Below are 14,488 nucleotides of genomic sequence, written 5' to 3'. Positions count from 1 at the left end.
CCAAAGCTCGCGTTTTGCGCCAAACTTGACCCGAAACGACCCACGGTCAACCCAGGTCTGTACTACTGTAGCGGCTGCCTCCTCCCCGGAGACGCTTAAACATCTGTAAATCATTGCTTAAATGTTAGTCAGTTAGTTTGGAGGGCTTTTATGTGAAGGGGGGGGTGAAGGGGTAAACTTTAATTCTTAGTCCCCTACCTGGTCGGAGAGGCGGGGAGCGGTCAATGCCTTACCGGGTCGCCGTGCAGTAAGCTCCGCAGCGCTGTGGCCGGTGGGGCTGCGGGCGGCGCCGGTTGTAGCTCCGACCCCGGCAACTCTACCCCTGGCTGCGAGGCGCTCCAAATCCAGCGCGGCCCGCGGCCTGACGCCCCAGCTCCGCGAATGTCGGGAGTCGGCGGCGTCGCAGCGCTGGGATACCAGCGGGGAGCGGGCAATGCCTTACCGGGTCGCCGTGCGGCAAGCTCCGGAGCGCTGTGGCCGCCGACCCAACATTCGTGGGGCGTCGCTGGATTTGGAGCCGCGCAGCCAGGGGTAGAGTTGCCGGGGTCGGAGCTCCAACCGGCGCCGCCCGCGGCCAGACGGAGCCCCCAGCTCCGCGAGGTTGGGAGTCGCTGACCAGGTAGGGGACTAAGAATTAAAGTTTTCCCCCTTCACCCCTACTCCACCACCACCACCACATAAAATCCCTCCAAACTAACTGACTAACATTTATGCAATGATTCTCCCGGTCTCCGGGGAGGAGGCAGCTGCTCCAGACTTTTCAAGCCGCCCGCGCTACCTACCTAATCTACGCTAAAAATCTTCCATTCGGAAATCCGAAAATGTCCGAAATCCGACAAGTGTCTGGTCCCAAGGCTTTCGGATAAAAGGTTGTGCACCTGTACCATGTAAATAGATATTTTACCGTTTCCCCAGGAGCATTCTGAGATAAATTTATTATAAATCTTTTCGATCAAGTTTATAACAGTCACACAGCACAGGAACTGTCCAATCAGCCCTCCAATTCACACCCATTATCAAGCGTCCATTTACATTTATCCTATACTTATCCCATACTTTTGGATTGCCTATGTACTCAAGGCAATTTATCATAGCCAATTAATCTATCTACCTTTGGAAGGTGGAAGTAAATTGGTACACCCAAAGAAAATCAATGTGATTAAATGAGAGCATGCATACTCCATACTAAAAACACGAGGGGGTCAGGATTAAATGTAGGTAGCTGGAGCCAAGGCAACAGCTCTATTAGCTGCACCACTGGAATGGAATTGAAATGATACTGCTGGGCAAATTCCTGAATAAACTTGCCTTAAAAGCATATTAGAAATTAGTTGATATTGGTCTACACTGTGCAGTATGCCAATGCAGTTTTACAAGATGTGCAAAGACATAAAAGCATCAACCATTTTAACCAATACTAAACTGGAAAAAAGGCATCAGATAAACATATTTACTTCTTGAAAGACCCAAGGGAAAACAATATGGTGAATAAAAAAATATCCCTTTCTAAGGATGAAAATGCAATCTTAAATTGTGATTCTTTGCCCAATTCAGCATGCTAGAAAAAACTGTTAGAGAGGACAGAACCAATGATACTTGTCACTGGGGAGAAAAATCACCTGTCAAGAGCTGTGGTATCGAGGAAGAAAAAATGGAATAAAAGTCAGACAAAATAAAAACCAAGACCATCAAGAGTTTTAAGCACCGTTTTACAACCAATTAATATGACCACATGTGACAAGAATAAAACTGTACCCTACATTCTAAACGTGGCCGAAGGAATATCTTGTACACATTAGTGATCGTTATTTTGTGTTATCCTCTACATTCGAACACCAATTTAGACATTTATCAAGGTTGTTTTAGTAGGAAACACCAAAACATTGAAACAGTGAAGCTTCACCATGTAATAATTTTGCTGATGCTATTCATGAGCATTTGTTAGCCTAGAAAATGTTGCCTTAATTGAAAATGACATGCCATTGGAACCCCAGATCAAATAAGGCCGACTGAAAGCCAATACAGGTTGAACACCAGTTTTCCAGCAACTGATGGTCTGCCCACTCCTATAACTTGGAAAAAATTCAGAGCTCAATTGTAATTTCCTGAGAGGCCACGGATAGCAACATGAGTGGCGAGCGCGCTTTTGAGTCATGTCCCTCCATCGCAAATGAGTTATTTGTTTACATCGAAACATTGAAATCCCTCCTTGTCCTTGTCTAATTCTATCTCTGCTGGCAATATTTAAGTTTTTTGTGTTTCAACTCCCCAAGCATCACCCCACAATCTGTTCTCCCATCATTCTGTTCAATTTTCCACTTACCCTGTGGAATGCCAATCTTCCTGTCAAGCCTTCTCTAATTTACTGGGCATTTTTTAAATTTCCCAAAATCCCTTTTCAACTATGCTCTCAATCTTCTCTCCAAACTATTTCACAAAGACAATATAGTAAACCCTCATTTTTACAACCCCATTATAATGGATTTTGGATATATTGCAGAAGGACCTGCCGACACATCCCCGGCTCCCACCATCTCTCCAGCTGTTTAGAATCGCGGCTTCCGACCCCACTCCCGACTCACAAGGTGCACCAGCGAGCCCTTCACCTGTTCACACCTGTTGTTGCGGCTCACATTGTAGCCTCTGACAGAACGTACTTTCTTCAGGCCGCTGCCAACGACAGGACACGCTCCGTCACCGTGGGGCTCCCACCCCTCTCACCTGATGTCACTTCCAAGGCGGAGCATGTTGGCGAGACCGAGGAAGGAGGCAGGGTGACAGGGCAGAGAAGAGGCAGACTAGATAGAGCGACAGGAGAAGGAGGCAACAGCAGCGGTCGAGCAGGAATCGAACAAAGCCACTGCCAAACACAGCAGGTGAGAGGGGAGGGAGTCCCATGATGACTAAACGCATTCTGTTGGTAGTGGCGGCCAGAAAAGCAGTGTTCAACCTGTATATGCATTTCACAATCATCCAACTGGTAATGAACTTTAAGCAAACACCAAATATGTCCATCAAATGCAAAAATAATTTATGCGGCACAAAAAATTCAAAATAGAGGCAAAGTGAGGCATTGGAAATTCAGCTACCTGTCAACTTCAGAAATTCAGAGATCTTAAAATGGATCTCAGATAACAAAATAATGTTAATTGTTATCTAGTAATTTTCATTGTATAGTAATTACCTTCTTCAAACTGAGACAGTTGCTCAGTAGAATTGGAAAATACAATTTGGATGTCAAGAAAAGTATTGTTTATGGTTTTAGGGAAGTTTATCCAAGTTGCTTCAATATAATGATGAATAATTTGAGAGTTTACTTCCAAAAAACATTGTTTACTCTCCATACAAAATTAGAGAATTACATCCTTTGTTACGATTGTATGTACAAACTGTAAACACCTCAGCCTAAACCAACATTCTAAGTTTCCTGACTGTACAAAGATGTAACCAATCATGATCAAGTTATCTTTAATCTGTAAGCTTTATTAGATGATCTCATTGTGCATTCAGGAGTTCCAATCCAAATCAGAATTTCCTTAGTAACAGAGCAATTTCACCAAAATACAGCAGTCAAAGTCAGTTCAGGATCACCCTAACATTTTTCCCTTTTTCGACTCATTCATTTTACATAGGTTTATTACATTTACACTACATTTATTGAGCAACCCCAATTGTCCACAACAATAGGCCAGACTAATAAGAATGGTGAATTTCCATCTCTGAAGGACATTGGTAATCCAAGTGATCTTTTAAAACAACCCAGTTTCATGCTTTCATTATGGAGAGTATATTTGAAATTAGAGCCATTTATGAAAGGGATGCATTTCTAGAAAATGTTTTGTTCAACAATGGCACAACTACAAGGGCCAAAGACTGAAATATTAACCATTTTTTTCTTTCCACAGATGCTGCTTGACTAAGTTCTTCAATTATTCCTATTTTTGGCAGATCTAATTGAGCTGCTGTCACACAGCTAGTGACCAGAGTTCAATCCTGATCTCTGGCAGCATCTGTGCAAAGTTTACACTTTTTTCTGGTGGTAGCATGAATTTCTTCCAATTACCTCCCCATCCGGCAATTATGCAGAGGTGCCAAGAGATGACATCTGTGTTGTTTCACCTGGAGAGTGCTTGATGATGCCCAATAAAAGTCATATCTGACACCTTCCGATACCAAATTTTAAGCTGAAGTCGAGAAAAGATACATGTGTGTTTCCAGTGCACAATATGTCAGTCTGCCAGTTAAGGCGAGGCTGCAATTTTCAATGACATTTAACTCCTTACTGGCAGTAAAATTGGGCAACTATTGTTTCTGATGTCTGGTGGACACTCAAATATTGCATTGGTTAATGTGTTACAGCACGTCAGCCAGGGCACCATTAGAAGGGGATCCATGTTGAAAATCTCAAACACGACATAAGTTATCCCATTAGAACAGGAAACAGCATCAGCACTCTCTCTGCGTGCAGGTCAAACTAGTGTAGTGGTCAGTAAGTCTAGCAGATCAGAAATCCTTGATGGATCTGGTGATTTCAGCTGGGGATCTATAATCAATTTTCCATTCCTGCTATCCTACCAGTGACTGCTGAAAAGGTGGCATAATTACATAGGTGAAAATGTTCAAGCTTGGCTGAGAACAATTCATAATATATTCATCCCAGGCACTGGGAATCTGTGAAATGCATTTCGTTGTCTCTGTACTGTACACCGACAATGACAATTAAAATTGAATCTGAAATCAAACCCTAACATGACTCAGTGCCTTCATAAATTTGGGATGAAAATGAGAGGGAAAACTTTAGACTTTACTTTAGACTTCAAAGTCTAAAGTTTTCCCTCCCATTTTCATCCCAAATTTATGAAGGCACTGTGTGGTGTTAAGGTTTGATTCTGCAATCCAACAACACGATGATTTAGTAAAGGGAGCTGGATTAGAACTTGTAGAATTTCTATCGGAGCCAAAATATTTGAATGAACATTGCATGTTGAGTTTCCAATGTAGCAGTTGAACATCCCTTGGAATGTGCAGGTTATTATCAATAACAGAATAAAATACATCGCCTTACATAATTTCCTCAGAATATGATCTGATGTTGTCAGATGATGATGTGCATATGCAAATAAGTTAACTTACTCTGCCTGCTGTGACCACCTATTTGCCAATCTTAATATAGCACATTTAAAATAAATTGGGCAACAAGTTATTATTTACTCTAAATAAAAAGGTGAAATAGGAATAAAAGACAGGTAGTCCATTGATGTCAAAGGGCTAGTAATCACACACCCGTATCAATTATCCAGGCAACGCTCACAAATCCCACTGTGACAGTTCCAGAATTTAAATTTAGCGAAAAGAAAATTGCAAATTAAATTCCAATATCAATAAAAGAATTCCCACGAGCAAGTGTAAAAACTCAATTCACTCATTAATGTTCTTTGTGGAAGTAAACTTGCAGTCCTTACCCCAAGCATGGCTCTACTCCCAAACATTCATGGTTAAAACTAAGATACTTAGTTGTATGAAAGTGCCACAAAGTTTTCACCAACACACTAACACTGAATAAAAAATACCAAACAATAATGCCGTTAGACAATATTATTGCATGTCAAAACTTTCTCATATTGTGGTAAACCTTGCAGGAAAAAAAATAGCTCTGTTGATTCGTGAGCAATATTTAAATTTGTAATTTATCTTACTGAAGCTAATACAAACAATTTCAAGTAACTTCCATGATTTCTCCTCTTAAACATCAATGGATTCTATGTCAAATGCTCCTTTGTCACCTTAATTGTATTCAATGCTACTTACAATGAACTTTAGCAAATTGCTTTTAATATTATCATTTATTGTACCAATTATTTTATCATTCGTAATTGCTGTGCATTTATTATTGCAAATTTTATTCTTTGTTATACAGGCCCTAGAATGAAAGTCTCAATCAACTTCTTCCTGAAGTTATTCAAACTCCTTACAATTTCATTCATCATGGAGTCAGTATGTAAAATAACTAAACTATTACTGATATGTATTTGGGTGATTTGCTCATTATAATCATTACCAACATAGAATTGTAAGCTTACCAGCTCACCAATTATTAACAAATGGATTTTTTTCCAGGCATATTGTTCCTATCCCTTCCACAACACTGCCATCTATGGCTAGAATTCTGTGGCTGCTACAGTCCTGGTTCTTGTGAGAGTGGCGACATCTACCGTCCAATGTCAACACCATCATCTGTGATGCTCTGAAACCATTTATACCACTCCATAGATGTCAGTTTTCATTATTGTTCTTTTTTTTAAAAACCTTTTTTTCAACCTTTTCAAAATCTCTTCCACTTAACTTGTAGGAAGTTATAACTCCACCATTTTTCACATTCCCTTAATGCAATTGTCAATTTCACAGTCTTGAGCTGACATAAAACAAAACTTAACCCAAATTTGTGCAGCAGCATTCCTGAAGAAGAACATCTAAGCAATTTACTACAATAAATATAGGTGTGGGTCAAAAATATTAACTATGCAGCTAGGCAGAAAGAAACAATATTCGTCAGTGTTGGGTTTTCAGAAAATCTTTGAAGGTGGGGACATACAAAGAAAATAACCGAATATGATTTTTTTTAAAAATCAGAATGATATAGCATTTATCTTTCACTGAAAGTACCTTTAAGGCAGGAACATTAATTACCAGCAGTACTGATCCCATAAAGTACACTCATGAAACAAGCAAAATGCTGCTTACCCTTACAATCAGAATCCATTTTATCAGTGACAATCCAAACCCACAAATTGCACCATAACGGCCTGCTATGGTGTTGGTGAGGCAGAATGAGAGACAAAAGCCAATCCAGTTAAACAGGAATGCCACTGCAGAAATAAGACAAATATATTTAGACTTTTAAACGGTTTAGCCACTCTCACCAACGGCTTGATCTATTTAAAAATTAGACATTAAGCATTTTTGTTTTACCCAAGAGTATATATTCACACGAAGAGCAAAACAAAGATGTGTTTGTCCTGACATCAATATTGGCGTGTTTTCATTTTGTTCTCATTGCCTACAATGGCAAATCATCTGTCCAATTCAGCAAACTCACTTACCAAGTGAACAGATACGACAGCTGAAATTTCTTGATCATTTATTTTTAATTGGTTTTTGAAATGCAGTGGTACTAGTAATGTTGACATCAAAATACAGATTTAAGACTTTTGAAGTTGTAAAACAGGCATACTTTAAATGTTTTAATTAGCTAAATATAAACAATAATTTCTTATTTCTCATGTGACTAATAAGCAGTCAGTTTAATATTGTGCCATTTTAATAGTTTCTAAATAATAGATTTTTAATTGACCCTTTTCAAAAAGTAAATAGCATTTCCAGTGCTCTTCGAGATAAATATTGCCCTCCTGGAAAACTAATTTAATTCCTATGAAGCAAATCTTAACGTCTTTTCCGATTCTTCTGATTTTCTCCCCAACACCTGCTATTTTCTTCTAGTAAATGCAATGCACAGATATTCCTATTGTTACGCTTGAAGCTTTCTCTTCCCTACTCTTATCCATTATTTTTATATTTTCTCCCCTTTGCTAATTCATTTTTCAATTTTTCTGCAGTTGCTTTCCATTTCCCCAATATTTCTTCATTGATTGACAATAGTGTTTCATATACCTTTTATAAAAAGCTAAAATTTGCTGTTATAGAGTTTCATGCCTTTTATAAAATGCAGCAAATTGGCACCCATCAGTCACAGTAACCACCATTGATTTGATTTGTTTGGTGCAGTGGAGGGGATACAAACAGAAATGAAAGAGAACTGAGAAATAAGAGGTGGAGAGGCAGATTAAAAAGACAAAATTATTTCATTCGAGTTTCAAACTGCATATTACATGACTAAACAGAGATTTCTTACTCAAGGGAAGTAGATTTACTTGGTCATAATTTCCAGAATGACTATGCAAAGAAAGTGACCAAAGTTATTCCCTTACAAGCCCCAAGACCATTAGTTCATGAGAATAAAATCAGACAACATATCAACAAGGCATAAACTCGGGATTATCAGCAGAAGACAAAGCAGGGAATATAGAACAAAAAATGTTGGAATACTCAGTCAATCAGATACCACCTGTAGAATCAGGAGTAAACAATTCAGGCTTGCCTTGCCATGAGCTCTCATCTTTCACTACCATCATTTAGTCTTTCTTGCTCTTTGTCCCATCTCACATTTTTCTCTAACTTTATATTTTTAATTATTCTCAGTACTGATAAAAGGACATCAATCGGAAATGTTTACTTTGTTTCTGTCTCCAGGGAAACATATGCTGCCCAAAATGATGAATGTTCCTTGCATTTTATTTTTTACTGCGGAGGAAACAGGATTAAGAATATACTTCAAAGAGGATCTCTGGATATTGTGGATCAAATAGGTTCCTTCCACACTGCAAATCCGAGTGGAAATTCAGATGTGCAAACGTGGTTCAATTAGTGAAGGACAATTCTGTAAAACTAAACCTTTCTCAGAATGTAACCACTGTGCATATATGCTGACAGCTACTTAACTGTGCAAACACTGCCAATTACCTTGATAGAAGGTGTGAATGAATGACCAGATGCTTTTTAATATTTGTACCATATTGTTTTTACCATTTGGTGTAAATCCTGTTCTGTGTGCTGGTTTAGTTGAATGGCACCCATAGTTCATTTCATTGGCCTCCCTGACTTAGAAGTATGTTATCTTTCATCCTCATTGCCATTGAATCAAACTCCAGGTACTCACAAAGGTGTGAGGGAACTTTCATTGCTAGGTCTACAGCAATTCAAGATAGCAATTCCTAGTTTCTATTCAAGGGACATTAAGAATTTGCAATCAATACTGGGCCTCACATCCAGTATAAGTTAAATGGTTTAAAATGCAAAAAATGACAACACTAGGAGTACAAATGTTTTTCTAAGGACAGCACAGAAATTTAATATGCAATTGTATACACCCTGCATTTTGTAAAAGTGAGTAAAAAAAAAACGTGGTGGTTAGTGCCACTGAGCTTAACGAAGGAGATCTAAAAAAAAATATGAAGTTTTATTTTCCTACTGCGCAGAGAGGAAATGGGATATCTCAGTAATTGCTCAGGGTAATGCATGCCATAAACAACACTGTAATTGTTTAGCCTTCCACAAGGTGGCAAAATAATGTACAAAAATGTATATCATGGAATCGTTTACCATAGAAGAAAACACTCAATTGGAACATTATCTACCAAGTTCCAGATTCAAAACATATTAATGCATATATATGCATTAGAGATGAATCCAAATAGCTTTTGTACATTGATATCAATTCTTTTGTACATTGATATCAATTCTTCTGGATCTGAAGAAGGGTCCAGATCCAAAACATCACCTATCCATGTTAGTCAGTCTGATCAGTCTGAAGAAGGGTTTTGGCCCAAAATTTTGCCTATTTCCTTCGCTCCATAGATGCTGCTGCACCCGCTGAGTTTCTCCAGCACTTTTGTCTACCTTCAATTTTCCAGCATCTGCAGTTCCTTCTTATCCTATCCATGTTGTCCAGGGATGTTGCCCGATCCGCTGAATTATTCCAGCATTTTGTGTCTTTCTATGGTAAACCAGCATCTGCAGGTCCTCTACGTTTCTTCAATTAAGAACATTATTCAAACATTTTTTAAAAGACATTTGGAAAGGCACATGGATAGGAAAGGTTTACAAGGATATGGGTCAAACACAGGTGGATGGGACTAGTGGAGACTAGCATCTTGGTCGGCATGAGCAAGATGGGCCGAAGGGCCCATTTCCATGCTGGATGTCTATGACTATGTTAAGGAGCAAGTTCAGAGTGCTCTAGCAGATCTTCTCCGTCAAGCAGTAGAATAGTGCCCAAAATAATATTTAAAATGTAGGTAATTTTAATTCTTTAAAATACAGGAATCAATAAATCTCCATCAGGTCTAAGATTGAAGGGCTGACTGTTTAATATTAAGGTGTCAAAAAACAAATACATTTAGAGACAGAACATTAGGAAATAAGGCAAAATAAAAACAAAATGATGTATTATGTAAAGTGAACTGAATTTCTGTTGGCAAAGTTTACACAAGATACTGACTTCCGAAATCACAATGAAGGACCTTGAAGGGAGGGTGTGGACTTTCATGTCTGGAATTTAAGGGTGATTTTTTTTATATTGTCTCCCTCGTCCATTATGAATGCATCAATCTACACTAATCCCACTTGCCTGCATGCAGTCCATATCCCCCGAAAACATTCCTATCCATGTACCTGTTCAAAAGCCTTTTAAACATTACAATGTTATCTTCTTCCACTTCCACCTCTGTCAGCTTGTTCCAGTAACCACTACCCTGTGTGAAAAACTTTCACCTCAGAGATCCACTTAAAATTTCTCCAAATTCACTTTAAACATGCACCCTCCAGTTCTAAGCATTCTTACTATTAAAACATTGTGAATTAAAGTTTAAATAAAAGACTTACTGAAAAATGCTAACATGAAAATGCCATCATTACCAACTCGCAACTGGTCAGCATCGTTGAAGTCATCTCGTGGTGGAAAATCTTCCTCCTATATTTACAAGGTGCACAGTGTTGTATGAGCAAGCATGTAATTTGAGTATATAGTTAAACGCTTAATCACACGCATAACCATTTTTTACACAACTAGTAACTACACAGCACTTCGATAAAATCCAGCAAAACATCACACTGAAACAGAGTATTACTTGTAAAGAGCTTAATTCTTCTGTAAACAATTTGGGAGCGATTTTAGCATCATTGCAAGTGAAGAGAAAAGATGTGTTCTTTTTTACTTGATTTTAATGAAATTGTACATTCTGAAAATTTGTGCTTACAATCATCAGAAACAACAATCAGAGTAAAGCTTCTACTTGATTACAATGGCACCAAAAGGGCCCGTTTGTAGTTAGCAGCTGTCTGCTCTAGGCCCTTTTAAAAATATTTGACCTCATCTTACACTGGCCTACCATTTAAACATGTGTGAACTACCAGAACGATTCTCAGTCGCAAAATCCTATACATTTAATGGGTTTTCCATGCCATATATAGTATTGCAAAGGATGGTATAAAAGAGCCTCAGCCAGTGCTTTCCAATGAAAGTAGAATTGCAAACATTGGTTTTCAATCTTATTCATTATTAAATATAAAAATTATTTTATTTAGGTGTAACATATTATCTGTTCTAGTAGGTCAGTATGTGCAATATTATCAAGATATTAATATGAGCTGCACATAACAGACAAATGAACATAATTTGTGGCATAATGGCCAATATACATCACCTATCAAAGAACTTCCCTTTATTCTATCCATTCCAACAATCTGATGCCTCCTTTAGTACCCAGATTAACTGGTTTTCTGTCTTTGAGATTAAACAGCTGTTTCTCATTCCTACAAATGCTGCTGGACATGTTGAGTTTTCCCCTACATTTTCTTTTGTTAATTCTCCTGGGGAATGAAAGCAACTGGGTTGTTCTATAAAATACCAGCACAAACACAGGCCAAATAGTCTCCTTCTGCACCATGTCTAATGTTCCAGGGGGAAAAAAGCTCAAATTCTGACTTTTACAATTTTAAATCAATCTAAAATTCATCAATAAATCTGCAAAATGAGATTGAACTAAATAACTTTTGAAGGCATGCTTAAGCAAATGGCCAAGTTTGCAAATGGACACAGAAAGCAAAGAGGAAAGAAAAGTAAACTTAAAATAATTGATGTTAGGCTAAATTCTATAAATTCTGAAAATCTGCATGAAATAAGGGTGTAAAAGAACAAGCAAAAGGGCTTCCTTTATCTCCTACTGAACATTGATCGTCAGCACAAGGTACATCCTGTGATGTTTAACTCATTTTAACTGTCAGCAATACACAGGTGAACTTTACTATAATGTGGCCCCTCGGGATTAAAGAATGTTTGTTCATGATGTACACAGAATTGGAATTGATAATTTGCTCTACAGAACATTAAAGAATCACCCACAATAAATCAAACATGGTTACAAATAACTATTGTGGGCACACTTTTACATTATTCATGCTTTTCTCAATGCCTGCTGCTTTTATCGCATTAATCAGTCCAAAAAGATATCTTAACCTAAAAATTCAAGAGCATATTACTTGAAAAAAAAAAGGGTTATTCATCTATAAATATATATTTTCTCTCCACAGAGCTAAATTGCAATAACAATCTTTTCTAGTTTGTGTATCACACTGGATATAAAATTGGGCACTTCCTGGTGTCAGTCATCCTTGCACGATTTCCACAGAGGCAGGTAGGACAACGTCACCTCCCTGTTCAATGCCTGAACTATGTTGTCCAAAGGGGCATCTGTTGTTAGATACTGCCAATGCCACACGGTCTTACCAAAGCAACTTCAGGAATGGATGGCAGAGAAGTAAATTGCATTCCTTCATCACTGGACCTCCTTTCCCCATACCAACTAGAAATCTCTAACCTGCCTGCCACTCTCCAGATCTATGTACCTCCCTAATCCTCCTCGTTATCCTACTTACCGATCCTATCCCACAACGGCCAGCTTCATTCTTATTGCACACGTGCACCTGCTCCCGTCATTCCCTAAATCATTCTGTTTTCCTAATTCCACCACCCTTATATTGTCAAGGTTCTATACAGCGCTTTTGATAAAATCCAGCAAAACATCACACTGAAGCAGAGACCTCTCTGTAAGAGCTTAATTGTGCCCTTACAATTTACAATCCACAATGCCACACTGGCACTGCATCCCCCAGAATACACCAATTGGGGTAGAATATTCATACAACTCCCACAATAAAATGCATATTACTAACTTGAGGAGGATGCATTATCCACAACTGCATGTGCATAGTTCGTATCACTTGTTGCATCAATCTTCCATCCCAATTCCCTACTAACTCAATTTTGTTTAAACCTCCAGTGTTTTCATGAAAGTGCATAATTATTTTGTTTCCTTCATCACCTGGTCTTTTTAACTACACTGCATCACCAATATCTTCACATCTTGACACTCTGAGTGTTAATTCAAATGTCCACACTTCAAGGAGTTGCTACATTCTCCACCATAATCCCAGATCAAATCAGTAGCATTGTGATTTTCAACGGTCTCGTTGTCAACCCATAATCTATAAATTGACCATGATCGAGGATTATGTTGTAATGGAGAATTTCAATTTTAACAATCCTACCTCAAAGGTAATGCAGTGGTAAGGAACGGAATTGAAGTTGCGTTCATTAGATATAGTATTAAAAAATAAAGCCATCGACATTTTAAATACATGGAATCCAGCAAAGGGTTTCCCCAAATGAAAAACATAAACCCAGGTTATAGAATTATTCTCATCTTCATGGTTCTTCATAGCTGTTCTTTCAGCTCAGGTTTCAGAAAATCAAGAGATGTAAATGTTCTTAACTTATGAAGAATAGTCAATTAAATTAGAATAAAATCTACCCAATAATTCTGATAAACTAAGTGATATTTAATCCTTGAACGTTCATGTACTGGACACCGTCCAATCCGAAGGAGGACTGAAAGACAAATACATAATTTCTGCATTTTTAAAGTTCAGAATGGCAATAACCTGTAAAATATAAGATCAATGTGAATGCATCTCACTCTACCTCTTCAGTCCCTTATTCCCCACTCCATTATCCTCCCTCTCCCCACCTTCCACCAACCTTCCTGTTTCCTCCCCTCACCCCTTTCCTCCCCCTCCCCTACCTCGCCATCCCTCTTCCTACCTATCCTCCTCAGCACTCCCTCCCCCTCCTCTTACCTCTCCCTTTTCTTTCCCCTCCCCCACCCGCTCTGTCACCTCCCTCTCCCCTACCCTCAGTCACTCCCTCACTCCTTCCCCCCCCCCCCCCCCCCCCCCCCCATGTCAAAGTTTGTTTCTTAAAAAGCAGATAGCAACAAAACTGTTAACGGTAAACCATGGAAATCTTTAATTGATTAGTCAGACGGGAGTGGCAAGATTACAATGAGCACAGACGTTGCTCAGTGCTTCTCGGGCTCCACTCACAGAACAAAGGGAAGCTAGCACAATTATACATTTTTCTTATCAGTAAAACACTCCTACGAAGTCTGAATATGGCATGACTGAAAGATTTTATAGCCTTTCAGAATATAGGAGAGCTGGGTCCAAATCAAGCTCATCCTATAACAAGTTATTACTTATCTCTGGAGCGTCAGCTATTTTTGGCGTCTTTATGGCCCAGAAAAGAAGCACATGCTATTACACAGGTGGCCATCTTAATGTCTTTATTGAAAAGACAACCTGTCCTCCATATTGTGTTCCATATAATTTACAAAGTCATTCAGACTTGGCACCGAGCCATTCTTTTGTTCTACGTCCATGCTTTTGTAGAAGAACGATTCCATTTTAGATTTGACTATTAGATTTTATTAATAGCTCTTTCACCTGCAATTTATGTAAATGAAATTCGGGATCACAT

The 14,488-nt window shown here is 38.6% G+C and overlaps 1 protein-coding gene across 3 annotated transcripts in view; it reads right to left on the bottom strand.

Moving 5' to 3' along the window:
* ndfip2 (Nedd4 family interacting protein 2) overlaps positions 1-14,488 on the bottom strand; it is an 80,836-nt gene that overhangs the window by 12,350 nt on the left and 53,998 nt on the right. For all 3 annotated transcript variants that reach the window (XM_055636788.1, XM_055636787.1, XM_055636789.1), the window contains 2 exons: positions 10,498-10,585; positions 6,742-6,866 (listed from right to left, as the gene is read on the bottom strand). In XM_055636788.1, coding sequence (XP_055492763.1) covers positions 6,742-6,866; positions 10,498-10,585 — 213 coding nt within the window. The remainder of the gene's footprint in view (positions 1-6,741; positions 6,867-10,497; positions 10,586-14,488) is intronic.

The sequence above is a fragment of the Leucoraja erinacea genome, chromosome 6, assembly GCF_028641065.1.
Source record: "Leucoraja erinacea ecotype New England chromosome 6, Leri_hhj_1, whole genome shotgun sequence".
NCBI lineage: Eukaryota > Metazoa > Chordata > Chondrichthyes > Rajiformes > Rajidae > Leucoraja > Leucoraja erinaceus.
This window is presented reverse-complemented; position numbering and strand designations above follow the sequence as displayed.